The 17,442-nt window shown below is 36.4% G+C and overlaps 1 protein-coding gene across 1 annotated transcript in view; it reads left to right on the top strand.

Annotated features, from left to right (window-relative positions):
• Window positions 1–17,442, top strand: part of TRHDE (thyrotropin releasing hormone degrading enzyme) — a 372,616-nt gene that overhangs the window by 269,836 nt on the left and 85,338 nt on the right. Inside the window, exons 8-9 of the mRNA XM_024576381.3 lie at window positions 16,209–16,274; window positions 16,922–17,109. Of these exons, the coding sequence (XP_024432149.2) occupies window positions 16,209–16,274; window positions 16,922–17,109 (254 nt within the window). The remainder of the gene's footprint in view (window positions 1–16,208; window positions 16,275–16,921; window positions 17,110–17,442) is intronic.

Here is a 17,442-nt window from a genome sequence, read left to right as displayed (position 1 = left end):
ACTATGGGACATTTATACAATGGAATACTACTGGGATGTAAAAAAAGAAGGAAAGTTTACCCTTTGCAACAATATAGGTTGCAAACCCATACTGGAGGACATTATGCTAAGTGAAATAAGACAGCGAGAGAGAGACAAATACCATATGTTTCACTCATATGTGGAATCTAATGAACAAACTGAACTAACAAGCAAAACAAAGACAAACTTATAGATGGAGAGATGACAGCTAGCAGAGGGCAGGTTAGAAGGTGGAGGAATTGAGCAAAAAGGAAAAAAGACTCATGGACATGGACAACAGTGTGGTGATTGCTGGGGGCTGGTATAAGAGGACTAAATGTTAATGGAAAAAATACAATAAAGATTAAATTAAAAAAATAAAAAATAAACAGCCTCAAAACATTATTATATTTAATTTAATTTATTTAAATCCTCATCTTAGGGTACGTTTATTGATTTTATAGTGATGGGGGGAGAGAGAGAGAGAGACATCGATGTGAGACAGACACATCAATGGGAGACAGACTGTATGAGTCCCTGACTTGGAATCAAACCCACAACCTAGGTATGTGCGCTGACTGGGGATGCACTTGCATCCTTCTAGTGCATGGGATGGTGCTTCACCAACCGAGCCACACTGGCCAGGGCTATCAAAACATTGTTTAAAAATAGTATATATGTACATAGAAGTTTTATCCCAGATACCCTCAATAAATTAGCTTCAGGTTTGATGTATAAATTGAAAGTAAAGTGTAGAGCTACCAAGTTTGACCCTTTGTTTGATTTTGTATGCCACTTGTAAATAGTGTTTTTTTTAAAAAACATAGACATGTTTACATTTTTGCAAGCTGTTCATTTCTACTATTTAAAAAATCCATTTCACAAAATAATAGCAGGCAGATTTTTTGAAGCATGAGGTCATGGAATGAGTGGGGAGAAGTAATTCTAATTTCTGTTTCTAATTAATGGCAGATTTTCCACAAACCTTTCTTGACCTATTACTTTATAATTATAAAATGCAATAGTTGGATTAAATACTTCCTAAGATTTTTTTCACATTTTAAACTCTCTGAATCTAAGATTTATTTAATGCATTTTACTAGTTAGATAATTTGGGTTTGACACTTCAATTTTTGAAAGCTGTTTTAATTTGATGGGAAAGTTTATAACCTAGATGTGCAAAAGGGGATAACTCCTTGTTCTTGAATCTTCAGTTGACCATAGAATATTAAGGCTACATGGCATTCAATGTACATATAGCTGACCCTTTAACAACACAGGTCTGAACTTTGGACATCTGTTTATATGCAGATTAAAAATAAATAAATATCCGTGCTGGTTTCAATCCATGGTTGGTAGTCCCAGATTCGTAGGGTTGATTGTATACATTGATCTACTCATGTACCATATATAGGGGACTGCATCTGCAGAGTTTGGTGTTCATGGGGGTCCTGGGACCACCCCATGGTTACTGAGGGATGACTAAGTTTTTGGAGAGTCAAAAGTTATACATAGATTTTGATTGCAAGGAAGGTGGTGCCCCTAACCATCACATTATTCAAGGGTCCTCTATAGCACTACAACTAGTCCGACCAAACCAGTGTTTGTTGTAACTGGGAGTTTTTTCTGATAATATGATTCTTTTGTCAGTTTTAAGAAACAATTTACATTTACTTTGCTTTTTAGGTACCATTCTTATTTTGTTACACTTTCATACTTTGAAAAAAGTATCTAATGTAAAGTGGATACTTTACAATCAGGGGTGTCCATTCCCCGACCTACAGGTGGTATGCAGCCTGGGATGGTTAAAAATGTGGCCCAACACAAAATTGTAAATTTACTTAAATCTTCTATTTTGCTCATCAATTTTCGTTAGTGTTTGTATATTTAATGTGTGGCCCAAGACATCTCTTCTTCTTCCAGTGTGGCCCAGAGATGCCAAAAAGTTGAACACCCCTCATGGTTATTTTCTATGACATTTTCTAAGGACTTACCTTTTGATGTTTCATGATGATTTTCAGTACGTACAATATATTGTCTTTGCTAAGGTCAGAACGTCTGTCTGTGTTCCTGATATGTGCTGAGGTTGACTCTGCTTGTGGGTCTGACTGCACTGCGGTGGTTGGAGGTGGGTCTGGAGGAGAGCTGGCCTCCCCTTGATGGGTGTCATTGCAGAGGCTTTAAACGAGGGGCAACTGACTTTTTCAGAGACAGGAGGAGCTGCTTTTGAAGCCAAGGGAAACTGAGTGGAATTTAGACTTCAGATGTCCCCCTTCCAATTCTCAGTGTCCCACAATTTCTGAATCAACACTCTAAGGAATAAAGCCGTGACATTTATTGGAGTTGTGATTTTACTACTCAGAATTTCACACCTTAGCTCACTTTTCAATTATATTGATTCTAAGGCTCAATGAGATACAAGAGACAATACAAGAGAAAATCTCTGATTCCCTAATGATACCTTCAGCTGAGAATTTAAAGCACTGAGGTTCTAGTTTTCTTTTGGTAATCTCTCCAGTCTAGTCAGAAATAACCTTTCTTGTTACAGATTTTGTAACTCCCCATTCTCCTCTAATGTTCATGGAAACACTAATTTGTTTTCCCAAAGCCTATTCTTCAATTTAGGCAACTATAAACAGTAAGTTAATAATGTGTCTTGGCCTTGAAACCAAAGAGTCCCAGGATTTTATTACCCATTATCAGTGCTATTGCCTCATTTAAATCTAATTGAGACAGGTAAACAATTGTAGATTTCCATTTTTGAAGGTCTGTTTCCTGGAATATACCACTTCTGGGTATGTAACACAGTAGACCAATCAAAAACCATTCTAGATATATCAAGGAACATGTATAATGGTCACATGAATAAAACCAAAGGGGGGTAGGATCGAGTGTGGAAGGTGAGGATGGCTGGGGTTGGGGGGAGTGGTGAGGGAAAAATGGAGACAACTGAACTTGAACAACAATAAAAATAAAGAAAAAAATAAAACACTTGGGAGGACTAGAGAAGTCAAAGTCAAGACAACCACTGCTACACTTGAGAAAATCAAGAAATTTAGGTATCATAGGGAACTGATATCCATCAGTTCTCTGCAGGGCAGCTATTGGCAGGTGGTAGCTTACCTTGGTCTCCACCTAAGCCCATGTGCCTGCTCATTGTTACTTGAGCAATGGTGACTCCTCCTTTTGTCATGCTTTCCACAGTTCTAAGTGTGCTTTTCATGCAGAACTTAAGCATGGACCTAACTATCAAAGGATCCCAGTAAATGAGACTTCCAGCTATTTAATGCACAAGAGTTTAGAATGTAGCAGAAATGGTGACAGACTGTTAACAGGCAATCTGATACAATTAATCTATCAGTTTCTTTGTTGTGTTGATTAAATTGTATTGTATTATTTTTGTAGGTTGTCATATTAACATGTTGAGATTTAAAATATATTAATGCCTTTATTTGTTTCTTTGTTAATATTTTTATTAAGACCGTGCAATATTTCTGTAGCTAGAGCAGATATTTTCAACTGATTTTAGTAGTTCTGAAAGAATTTATGATGGGAAAAGTTGAGAGAATCAAACAATCAATGACCATAATTCACTTATTTTCTAACTGCACTTCAGTTGCTCGTGGTCTATAATCTCAGTTTACTTTAAATGAATGAATTGATTTAGTAGTATCAGGATGAATAAGCACCAGTAATATGTCTAAAACTTTTAAATTTCTAACATTATGACTCTTCTAAAATAGGGAACCAAAGAAGAGAAAAAAGGGGAACTTACCATTGTGAATACCTATTCTGTTTTTTTTTTAATTAAGAGTTTCAAAGACTTGGTTTATATAACTGCAACTGCTGGCTCCTCATTCTACTTTCCTCACTTCCAGGTGGTCAGACCCTCATGGGTAATGGCAAATGCAGGGAGAAAAATCCAAGCAGCAGTTTACCTATGTTGCTTTGAATTTAAGACCAGTTATACATAGGACATCTGGAGAGCAAGCTTGTATGTTCTTCCTAGTCCAGGATTTTCTCCCAGCAATCATTCCAGTGAGTAAAGATGACTAAGAAAGCAAATGCAAGATACATTACCTATAGGGACTTAGAGTCTGCGTCTATTGCAATAGGCAGCTCAGCAGTAAACTTTAACTCCCACTTGTATACAGGCTGAAGTTACCCTTTATATATATTATATAATTCTTACGTTTATCACTTCCTATTTGTGGCATAAATATCTCCAAATTCCTCCCAGGTCATCCTGTAAAACAAAACAAAACAAAACAAAAAAACCCCCAGCAAGATCACTTGGGAGGGGTGAGGGCTCCACATCTGTTCAATTGTACACCATTTGAATGTGATTTTCATATTATAATGTCCCAGGTGTAAGCAGATTCCTTCCTGACAGGACACTGGGGTGGAGTACATGCAGGAAACCTCACTTCCATTCTCTTTTCCCCTTGGGCAATCTTGAATGCCCAATGTTGTTGACTATTGACGTTCATTTCCTATATGGTTCCCAGAATAGAAATACACTGCAATTTTGCCCTTATATTTTTTCTGTCTTTAGAAGTTCTTGGTTATTTTACACATCCCTCTGAAATCTCCCTTGCTCACATGAATAAATGCTTCCTCTAAATTCCTCCTTCAATAAAAACTGTTCATTCCAAAGCATCTTTCAGCAATTCTTACACCTTTCATATCTGAGGGCTCTTATTTTTTAAGTGCATATACATTAAAAAAATTTCACCCATGTGTAGCAATGCTTATGCATATGATCCATAGCCAGGCTCTACTTCTTATATGATTTAAGTTCCTGTAGCTCAAATCCTCTTTCTACATAAGTATTATAGGCTTATTTTTAAAGTAATTCATGTGGTGACTCTTTCAGATGGAATTTTGTACATGACTTTGACTTTTCTATTTCATTTTTACTTGTTTTAATCTTCCTAGTTACATTTTTTTCTCTGATTTTCTGGAAATAAAAGAATAAAACTACATGAAATCCCCAGAATATATTAATAGGCTCAACAGCTATTAAAATAATTAGTACATAGTACTTTAGCTTTTTCTTTTCAAATAAAACAATATTGCTGTAATGATTTCAGCCTTGCAGTACCGTTATTCATGTTGTTCTGACTCAACACCAGAGAACTGAAATTATGAAGAAAGATCATTGTTAAGCTTGATAGAAACTCAAGTCCTGAAATCCACGTCAGAAAATGAGTCACCTTCCTGCTCAACCATTGGGGGTAATTCAATATCATCTAAAATATGATTGAATAAAGAGAGATTTCTCTTGATTAGTATTTAACTGCTCTTTTCCATAAGGTAACCTACAACGAGATGTTTGGCTCCAATTATCAGAGTGGAAATTGCTTATGCAAATCAATGTAAGGCAATGAGGTGTGGATAAAAAGCAAAAGGGAAATATCATTATTATTGGTTTGTGCTCATAAAATTCTGATAGCCTGAAGGTAATGACAGACACAAAGCCATAGGGGTTATTAGTAGCAACAACACATTCAATAACTTGTGTTCCAATGAGAAGTTATATGTTAACATGTGTACACAGGATTTTTATTTGATAACTGCTGGCTTGCATTTGTGAGAGAGTGTTTGCTCCCCTGCACGGAGGCTTCCAGATAAATGAAGAGTCAGAAAATAATGGAGGAACAGAGACAGTGTGTCAAAGTTAATTTCCTTTCTGAAGAGATAGTATTGTTTTCATCCAGATGGTAGCTGAATCATGCTTAATCTAAAATGAATGACCGTAGGCAGTTTTTGCTCAAATTTCCCCATGTTTCACTTAAATCTCTGTGCAGTTTTAGATATGCTATAGGTAGAAAAGGTTAATACTCCATAATAATTTGCTGTAATCACTCAATACCATATGAGAATTATATTTGCCATAATTAGCATTTACTTCATTTAAAACCTAACTACACAGCTAAAATTAATGAGCGTGTTATAGAGGGAAAAGTACTAATTTTAAGACAAGAGTTCATGGATTTGAGAATTAAGAATGTTATCTCTAATAAAAAACAAGTACTTAGAAATATTAAACAAGAAACTATCCACATTTCTGAATCAGAGAAATTACTTTTATTCATCAGTTTTGATTGATTTGTGTATATACATCCACAGGTTGAATCCTTATCATTTTGCTTTTGAATTAAGTGTTAACTGGCCACTCAGACTATATAGCATTAACTAAAAAGTCTTTATTCTTTTTTTAAAAAGATTTTATTTATTTATTTTTAGAGAGGAGAAGGGAGGGAGAAAAAGTGGGAGAGAAACATCAACATGTGTTTGCCTTCCACTTGCCCTCTAATGGAGACCTGGCCTGCAACCCAGGCATGTGCCCCTGAATGGGAATCGAACTGATGACCCTTTGATTTAGAGGCCAGTACTCAATCCACTGAGCTACACCAGCCAGGGCTAAAAAGTCTTTATTCTTAAAGATACATATCTCTATTTGGTCATTCTGTAGGCATTTACCCATCTCATGGGAGACTTCGTAAATTTATGTTTACTGGTTTTCTGTTACCTGTTTGTTAAGGGCTCAAGATACATTATACATTTTAGCTAATAGAGTTGATACTATAAAATGATGTTTTTGATAACTTTATTTAAAATGTATCTGTGAAATCATTAAACACATTAGCTGATGTGTGGATACAGTTGTATGCTGGTGTGTGTGTAAATGCACACTGATCTTTCAGCACACGTACGTGTGGGTACACCAGTCAGCAAACTGTCTCTCACTGTCTGCAGACACTCCCACTTGGTTAGAGTGCTAGTTCAGGAGTACAATAAACTTGCTTCAGAGGCATTTTTTCCCTAACTTATTTAGCTCCCACCTCAGCATTTTTCTTTTTTAATTTATTTTTTCACCTTTTTTATGTTCTTTCTTTTCAAAACATTCATGTAATAGCATAGAACTACATAATTGGCAATATTACAAGTTTTGACACACACAAACTTTTTAGATTGAGAGGATTCCCCCCCCCCTTGCTACTCATATTTTCATAGTTGCTTGATAATTTTACTACATAGTTTGACATGAGTAAGGTGGATTAGTTGGTTGGAGCATCATCCCATAGACTGAAGGTAGCAGGCTGGGTTCCCAGGCAGGGCACATACCCAGATTGCAGGTTTGATCCCAGGTTGGGGCGCAGAAAAAAAGGCAACTAATTGAGTTTCCGACATTGATGTTTCTCTCTCTCCTTCTCTCTCTCTAAAAGCAATGAACAGTGTCCTTGGGTGAGGGAAAAAAAAAGGTGTAGATGTACCTTAATATATTTAATTTTTTCCTTGTTTGTGAACACCTAGAATGTCTTTTAACTTTTGTTGAAAAACATTACAATGATCTTTAAATGATAGACTTTCTCATTATATTTTGATTGTCTCTTCATATACATTTCTAGAAGCATATTATTAATTTTTCTTTTAAAATGTTAAGCCAACATTTAATGGTAGAAATAAAACTTAAAAGTTCTCTTTTCATAGTATACTAAGCAAACAGCATTGAGACTAACAAATTTAAAAAATAAATTTACTAAATAAAAATGACCCTGCTATTTCAGTGTATGTATTTTCATTAAAATGAGGTTGAAATATTTTCATATATTACCTTGCTTACTTATACTTTTCTGAGATATTTATTCATGTTTTACCCATTTAAAATTGAAGTTTTACTCATTTTCATAACTTGGTATAAATGGTTATAAAACAAAAATAATGTACCATGACGCATTTACTACAAATTCTTTTTTCCTGTGATAGCTAAATGTCAAAATTATTAAGAAAAACCACATATAAATTAGTTGTTTAACAGAAGTGTTGTAAAGCTCTATCTTATGTTGGACATTTGGAACCTGCCTTGCCAACGGTTCAAGTGCATTCAAAAGTACATGTTGATCCACCTCTGTGTTTCTGTCTACGGAAGAGAGCACTCCATGCTTTTTACTCACAGAAAAGTGCTGTATCTATTTGTTTATACTGTGTCTCATTTCTTTTTTACAGACAGTCTCCTATATTTACCTTTATTCTTTTGCTCAAGTTTTCTCCATATGATTATTCTACAGATTGTTTTCTTAAAAATAATGACTCATTTTAGTGTTGAAATCTTTTTTAGTGCTTTGTGCTAATAAACCAAAATTGTGATTTTTCTTCTTACCCTAGTGCTGCTTAATTTTATGTCTGCAGTCCACATTGCGCACCCATCAGACACGTTCCATTACTCATGTATCCCACACATACCTACTGCATGCCTCCTCTGTGTCCAACAGCACGATGTAAGTACCAAGTATTCAGGGCATTCTGCACACAGCAAATACGGCCCCTGATCTCATGAGTCGTATTATAGGACAAGTTTGACACTGAACAGGAAAAAGCAACTACATACATATTCATTAAATATGATAAATGCTAAAAAGAAAAAAATAGGATGCTCCGAGAGAACATTTAGATGGGTGGGCAGGGCAACTTTAGTTGGGGGTTTAGGCGATCCCTCTTGAGAAGAAGTGTGTATAGTGAGGCCTGAAGCATGAGAAAGAGCTGGCTGAGGAGCGAAGCATTGAAGGAAGATAGAAAAGCTTGTACAAAGGGCTAAAGCAAAGAATGGAGCACTTTCAAGGAAAATAAAAAACTGGTGAGGATGAATAGAGTTAGTAAAGACAAGGGAGGGGTAGGAGAGGAGACAGGGGCTAATCAAGGAGTACCAAAGAAGCAAGCCTGTGTTGAGAAGGCTGGGTTTTATTCTGAGTGTAGTGAGATGTTATTAAAGTTTTAAACTGGGGTATGACATGTTTCTATTTATACATAAAGCAGTTTCCTGGCTACTTGTAATAATACATTGGGATTGGGGTATGTGGCATACCTGTAGTGGAATCAGGAAATAAAATTTGGAAGATACTTTAATATTTAGATGAGAGATGATGGAGGCTTACTCAGTAGATACACAGAGACATGGGTGGATTCAAAATGTTTTTGATGGTAGAATTAAGTGGAGCTAAGGGTAGATTTGATGAAGAGTGTGGTGTGAGAGGGGAGGAAGAAAATGTACTCAAGAATATTGAGGTTTCTGGGTTGAGAGCCTGACCAAGTCCCCAAAAACTGTAACAGATGGAGGTTGAGGGAATAGGAGGGACCAGTGAAAGAAACGGAGTTGGAACAGCTGGAGTGGCAGACGGAATACCAAGGGTGTGGCATCATTCATGTCAAGAAAAAAGCTTACTTAAAGAATAAGAAAATGATTGATGAGGTTAGATGCAACTGAGAGATGGAGCACCGTAAAGACTTGAAAGTGTTCTGCTGGCAGCTTGAAAATTTATTGATTTCAGTGGAAGAATGTGTGGGAAATGTCTAAGTGGATGAGTGTGTGCAGAATAAAATTTGAAGAAATTGGCCAAGGGAGAGGATCAGGAAAACAGGGGAGGTAGTTAGAGGCACAAGGGGACTAAGGAAGGCTTCTGTTTTGTTTTGTTTTTAAAGATGGGATACAGTTGCACTAGTTTTAGGCTTGTGGAGAAGGAGCTGAGAGAGGAAGAGTTTGATAACTGGAGAGGAAGTAAGACATAACTGGCTCATTGGTCTTTGAGAAGGTACAAGGGCTGGTTTTTGATAGGAGATATACTTCCAGTTAGTTTGGAGGTTTATAAATGGGGAAATGTGGAAATTACTTTCTGATGATTTCTACTTTTTCAGTATTTTTTTGAGGCAAGGTCAGTAGCTGAAAGTGAGGAGATGCTGGGTAGCAGAGAGGTTTGAGGGTTGAGGGTTAGGACGAATAGGAAGACATGGCAGTATTGAGTGCCCATTTGAGTTTGCTGATTATAAAATTATAATAAAACTAAACTACTCAATTGCATTATTTTCTCCTGTAGTGCTCAGCTGCATGAGTGCAGGTCTGGAGAAGGCAAATACTTGGATTCATCCAGGATTGGGATTTTTGCCAGCTACTGTAATCGAAGGACAGAGCTGAAAAGGAGAAGAGATTATTTGCTAGGAATTGATTAAGATGAACTGTAAAATATAAGCTGAATAATCAGGGAAACAGACAGACAGGGGCTGAAAGACAAAGACCTGCCATTAATATTAATAGTAAATAATATACTAGCAAGTATATATGATTTTTAACACTGAATAAAATAAATCCCATATGTTCCTAAGCATATGGGAAATTTAACCTGCCAGTATTGATTTCTCCTTATGTCATGTCCTTCAAATGAGAATCTTCCAGGGAACCTTTTCAGTCCAGAACATACGGTAAAGAGCCCTCTGTTCTCACCCACACTCGTGTGCGCTCACACTGGTTTCAGGGAGGGGTGATGAGTGAGTGGGAAAGAAGTGAGATGGTGCACATTGCTTGAGTGTTGAGTATTTATCTTGTCCCAGTCACTTGAAGATTAGTGTCTCTGCTGCACTATTACCAAAGCAGGCATGGCTATTTTGTGCTGGGGTCTGATTAGTGTCCCCATTCCATGGGCAACAGTGCCCCCTCCCACCAGGTCTCCCTGAAAAGCAGGCTGCTACACCCCACCACTTACAGAGCTCTCCATATCTTTCCCATTTCCAGACTTGGGTGGGGTAAGGTTTCTAGGATTTCCTCAAGTCTGAAGACAAGTTGTTCTTAATTAATGTCTTGCATTTTTACTTAAAAAAAAGTGTAATATTTTTCTTCCAAGCACTTTCCTCCAACTTAGTTCATAAACTTTCCCTTCTTTGGTCCTCTAGAAAATTCTGGCTTCTCTTGGAGGTAAGGTTGACGATGAAGGTGTTGACTCCAGACTTTTTTTCCCCTTGGGCTTGGTCTTAAAATAACTAGTTTTGGGGGATTCTTTGTGTGGCAGATAATTTTCTAAGTGCTTTATTTATGTCATTTTCTGTGCGCATTCTTTTCAAGCGCTGCATTACCTACTTTTTCCAGTTGAAGAAATTAAAGTTTAGGGAACAGAGATCCCTTACCTGAAATCACATGGCCGGTAAGGGTCAGCCTGAATTCTTTAGTTTTTCTCACTCAACACACCATTTCCTTCTCAACTGAGTTGCATTTTCTTCTCCATTAGTCATTAACACTGGGGGCTGAGGAGGAAAAGAGTGGACATGGGGAACTCCTCATACATGACCTACAGTCAGCCAGCATCGTGATTTACAAAAGGCAGTGTATTTTTACCAGCCAGGATATAATTTATTTATTTTGTGAGCTTGTCGTGGTCAAAGCCCTTTTACCAGAGCATTTGGAAAAAGCAATTCACAAACTTCGGTTTCACCAATAGATTTATTTTGTGTCTCAGGAATATTTCAAGCTGGCAGCAGAAGCGGGAGGTGGGGATATTTTAGTACCCCAGGACACCCCTATGGACTTACATTCACACTATTTCACTGACAAGTGTAGGACCCTGACAGGTTGTTCCAGAATGGAGTACAAATTCAACAGTGGCCATGTCGCACCTTGGGTGATGTTCCTGCAGCATTGATGGCAAGATCTGTGATTACTAAATAAGAGCTATGTGGAAAAAGATAAACTGATGTGAGAACATGCCACAGTCTGTAACTTAGGACAAACAAAAAATCTTTCCTGTGCTTGCAGATTGTTTGGACTTAAAAATATTGATTATCTGGTGTATTTTGCAACCACTTAAAATCTACTGATTTTACAAAATTTACACTGTGTAGATGGAGTAATGGATTTTTAAAACATGTAAAATACCTTTTTGTTCCTAGGGAAATATCTGTATACTCCTATATCTAAGTAAACTACTTTTAAAAGTAGATTTAGATTAAACATTTAAAAAACAAAAATCACAATGGCATGCAAACAATGATATATATAACTGAATTTTCAACTACTTTTGTTCTATGTATTCAAATAACTTTCTTTTCTAAATTCCACCTCATTTTTTATTGTGTCTGGTGTGCAGAAACTGTTAAACCTCAAAAAATTTGTCAATGGTTCTCATTTTACTGGGTGTCCTCCTTGGAGACTTGTTATAATTTAATAGTAAGTAGTAAGTAGTTATTTATATATTTTATCCTTGGTTCTTACCTAATAGAATGAAAATATAAAGATTATTTTATTTTGCATAATGCTTTTTTCAATGTTTTGCTACACATTTTTACTTAATCACATAATCTCCGAGAAGTCTTCAAGTATTAAGCAAAGTAATATCTTGATCTGCAGTTTAGCTTTCTTGTGTTTTAGTTGTTTGTCTGTCATTGCTTTAGTATCCTGGCGTCTGCTTCTCAAGGTCAGGGAAAGCGGAAGCACCACTGCAGTGCATGGGCCAGGCTACAAACGGGTTCCACCCAATCCTCGCGTGACGCTGCTGTGATGTGGCAGCTTGTCATCTGCTATTGTTGTCGTCCACGAATCCTCTCAAGTTCGCCTCACTGTAATACTGTACACACACATATTTAATGTTAGAGCTTATGTTTCTCAGTTTAAAACACCTACTCCAGCAGCTTTCTTTAAGACAAAATTTAACATGGTTTCTTTTCTGTTGTTACTCATGAACGCTGTCCATGGAGCGTTCATACCTTTTTCTCCACCCTTCTTGTCTGCCTCTGTTTTTTTAAATTTGAGTATCTACCTTTTCCCTCAATTCCTACTGCTAATAACACATTAAAAGACTAGTAGATTTACTAAACAGAACTGGGTGTTCTTTGTTTTTCATTTTGTATAAGTTATGAGAAATAATTTCTATTTTTCTTCCTGAGGTTTAATAAAATGTACAATGTCTATTTATTTTGTGTACATCTCCCATTAGGGTTGTGTAAGTCGGGTTTGGGGTTGCAAGCAACAGAAATAAACTCGGCCAAATTAAGCAAAAAGGAATTTATTGGCGGGATGGAGGTTGGCCCTTGGAATCATCAGGGAGGCTGAAGGATCAGGCTTAGAAAACAGACAGCAGGAACGAAGGGAGACTAACTTAAGACACCTAGCCAAGCTCGTGCCACGGGACTGGCTGGTTTGGTTGCTGCTGTTAGTGTGGCGGGCTGCCTCTGTAACCTAGTTGTCAACATCACAGGGAATAGGCTTTCAACTATTCCTGTTTCTTAGGTCCTGTAGGACTCATAGTTCTGGGATGAAGCATGGCCTTCTCCGAGGCCAGGGAACATGCCCGTGCTTTAGCTAGGGAGATTAGAGAGGGAGTATTTAGAATTTTGATTCCTTCCATTTCAAGTGGGAGGCAGACCCCTCACTTTCCTCCACGATTCCATGGTGAGTTATTGCCCCCATAGAACAGTGGTGTTTAAGTGCTGGGAAGCCAAAAGAATGAAATATGCCCACTACAAATTTTCTGAGGTACTTTTATTCTTAACAGAAAGAAACAATATTTCACACCCTTGCTTCGACCTTCTTGTCACACAGTCAGAAAAATCAATGCTTGAATATACCTGGCATTTCCCAGACTAGTCTTTTAAGCAGAAGGGACCCTGCCTCCCAGCATTGCTGAGGCCCAGACTTGCATGTCCTGTCTCCTTGGAGAAAAGTGTTGGCGGTCTACCCAGACGCTAGTCTCCTCTTCTTTCTTGTTAACCGAATTCTGATTTTGTTCAGGTTCTCACCCTCTTCTATACAACCACATACCTCGCAGGATGGGGTCGTGCCTTGTGTTGGCTCAACACAGTTCTCGCTAACGTTTCTTGAACAGATTTTGGCTGGCGCACGTGATGCAATTCTGACACATGGGAAACATGGGGAGTTTGATGTAGCATCTGCAGGGGAGTTTTCTTGAAACTTAAAAAAAAAATATTCCCAGGAAGAAATTCTGTTTTTTTCCCTCCGTGCCATGTTGTGTTTGAATGTGATGCTCAGGATCGCGGCAGCCATGTAGCTCTAACTTATGTGTGAGAATATAGTTTTGCTTAATATGCTTTTCCTTTTAATCAGTTTACATCATGGGTTATGTCCCTTAAGAGTATCTTAGTAGTTATCTTTGCTTTATTCTTTTCAACAGTTCTGCTACTAATTAAAACCTGTGTGTAAAAAATCCACAGTGCTTTTAATGGTTAATGTTAAAACATTCTTCTACTTCATATCGTGATGCCAAATTTCCTGCTGATTGACCTTCATACACATAATATAAACAAATTTCCATTTTAGATTTGTAACTCCAGCTACTTTCATATTCATTATAGGTTTGAAAGGAACTTGAAATCTTATTTGATCTTATACCAAATGTTTGGCTTCATCTTGTCAAGTGGTTATTATACCAAGACTTCTGAAGTTTCAGTCACAAATGAAAGTGCACCATACATTTTGTGGAATGAATAAATAAATAAATGACTGATTATCAAAAAAAACCCCAAACCACGCTCACTATTCTGAAACTTTCTTTGTAATCCTACAGAGACAAAGCAACGTTTCCTTAATTTACAATATGACCTTTGCGTGTGTGTGTGCAAGAGTATAATGCTAAAATAGGTAATGAAGACACTTGGGGCTTGTTTTGGGGGGAGATAAGAGCGGTCCTAGGCTGAATTGCAGTGACGCCGGAACATTGGGACGGCAGGGAGTCTGAGAAGACATGCTATTGCCCTGAATACTGAAGTGGGAAATTGAAGTTGCTTCCTCAGCCTGGGTCGTTGCTCTTTCAGCCTGCCCGCGATGTAAATTTTACTTAATTCTTAAATGGGGTTGGAACCAAGAGATCAAGTTGATGACCCATACTGGGCCAGTCAACTCATGTCATGAACAGTTGGGTTTTCATGATCAGTCTATGAAGAACTTTGGGTAGTTATGTATCAGACCTTTCAAGGTCCATGCAGTATTCCTTTGTTCCCTATTTTGGATTATTCTAGCAGCACTGTTTATAAACCAAACTCGATAATAAATAATTATAATTTTAATAGTTTAAATTATAGAATCACTAAAATAAAATTGAACTTTATATTTCATAATTTCAATGTGCCTAAATTTGTTCATTTAAGTGCTACAAAATCATAAAAGACAATTCTGACAAATCTGAAATGATTTAAATCCAGGTCCCTGGGTACTAATTGAAAATGCCTCATATGGCATGTTCAGAGTCAAAATCGAGATTCAGACTGGTTATCCTGGGCTGCATTTCTTCAACAAAGTTATTCACAACACGCGATGATGACAATGTGTTTGTGGTTGCCAAGCTAATGTGGGGCATTGCAGCTCTAGCAGTCCGATTCGGGGGAGTTGCCATTTGCTAGGCTGCGAGTTGCCGACAAAGCTGAATCTGTCACAGGTGCTATAATTTGTATTTCAGAAAATTTGCTTTCCCAACTTTAATTATCTCCAAAGTATTCTACTCTAAATAAAGTACTGAAAGTAGTCAGCAATTTTTTTTTAGTTTCAGTACTGTGATGTAAATTAGCATTTTGTCTACTACCTACACGTTGTAGAGATAATAGCATTTCAAATGAAGAAAGTGACTCTGGCTTTTGTAAAATAAAACACGATTTTCTATTTTGGATTCAGAAAACCATAAACGCCAAATAGCCATGTCGAGGTAGCACATTCACAGTGGCACGCCATGCCTCCCGGAAAAGAGCAGACGGGGATCAGTGTGTAGGTTTAACTGCACATGATTGCAGACGAGAAGCGGGAAGTCCTAAGCCCCCAAATATGAAATAAACTTAAGATTGACTTTTTCTGATTAAATATTAGTATGTGTTTCAAACTCATGGAAATAAGTACATATCACTTGGTATTAGGCAGCTTGTTCTTTGCAGAAAGACTAGAAAACTTGACAGGTTGTAGAGATAATCATCACCCTTTCAGCAAAGCAATTCCTCTTCACATCTCCATATATATCAGTTGGATTCTTTTCTTGTAATTCTATAACAAAAGAAATAATTTCAACCTGTCAACATAAAAGCCTATGGGAAACTTTTACCTCATATATTTCACTGCAGAGATAGTTTCTTCAAAGTTGCCCAATGTTGACTTGTTTAATCAGAGGAAGATCTTTGACCCTGGAAACCCTTAAGGAGTGATTAGGGCTACGAAAATAATTTCAAGAGATTAATTTGTAAGAATTTTTTTTGATGACTTAAGAAATACACTGTAGTTAAATATTTTTGGAATATTTCAAAATGAGATTCTTCATTTTTCTGCATGTCTTTCTTTTTGTTAATGCAATTCCAACACAGGGAAATGGTTAATTGCACTGAGAAACAAAAGGGTCTGCTGGAAATTGCTTAGCCTTTGGGTTGTAATTACAATTTTGCATTCTTTGTAGGATTATTTAACCATTCATAAGTATGGCAATGCAGCCAGAAATGATCTCTGGAATACCCTTTCCGAGGTAACGTATAGGAAGCTCAGATACTAAAACCCCTTCTTGAATATTTGAATTGAGTTTATAAAGCAATGATAAATTTTATTGGCACTAACAGTTTGTTTTTGTTTTTTATACTTCTCTTTTTATCATATTGCTTTCTTGTTTTATTTTTGATATATTACATATATATTATAAAGATACTGGTGTTTGAAATTACTTAAACTATAAGTAGTACTAAAAGATATCTTGCTTACTTTCAAACATAATACTTCTGAAATATAATTTTAATATGGTATCATATTCATGTTAAAGAGAGAAATATTTACAGTTTAAAGAAATTGCTTTGATATGCAAATAACAAAATTTAATTTTGATACTAGACATACTGCAGATACTTAATGATGCCGCGAGTACTTGCTTTAACAAGATGTTTTATCTTCCATTAAGTAAAAAAACTTATATGAAATGTGATATATACGAAATGTGATATATATATATATATATGAAGATAAGGCAAGAAGATTAATTTTTCTAATAGTATATTAGCTTCATTGATTTTAAATGTTTTTATATTTAGGTGAATCATAAAGGTAAAAATGAAAATGGTTGGATGTTAATTATGTTTATAATTCATGTTTCTAAAACTAATGTATACAATTTTGGTTATAAAGGCTTTAAAAAGAAATGGAAAATATGTAAATGTACAAGAAGTAATGGATCAGTGGACACTCCAGATGGGTTATCCTGTTATCACCATCTTGGGAAACACAACAGCAGAAAATTGGATAATAATTACCCAACAGCATTTTATTTACGACATCAGTACCAAAACTAAAGGACTTGCACTTCAAAATAGCAGGTACAACACTTTGTTACATGAAAAAAATTCTTTTAGTCTTACATTTCACGTCGTATTTCTATATTTTAAAAAGCATTGATAACACTATTCTGAAATGTTATGAGCAAAATGTGGTTTTGATTTCTTTATTTACATTATGGTATTTATATTTTGATTCCTCTTTTACTCCCCTTTCCAGATGTTTTTAACCATCAAGATTATAGCACACCAAAGTTACTTTGTGTAGGAAACAGAATTTATCATGATGACTTAAGAAAATAATGTGTGATTGTTTTTCCCTGTGAATGTTGAATTCAGGAAAGATGCGTTGATGTGATGAAATGGAATTAAGCA

The sequence above is a fragment of the Desmodus rotundus genome, chromosome 3, assembly GCF_022682495.2.
Source record: "Desmodus rotundus isolate HL8 chromosome 3, HLdesRot8A.1, whole genome shotgun sequence".
In the NCBI taxonomy this organism is placed as follows: domain Eukaryota; kingdom Metazoa; phylum Chordata; class Mammalia; order Chiroptera; family Phyllostomidae; genus Desmodus; species Desmodus rotundus.
This window is presented reverse-complemented; position numbering and strand designations above follow the sequence as displayed.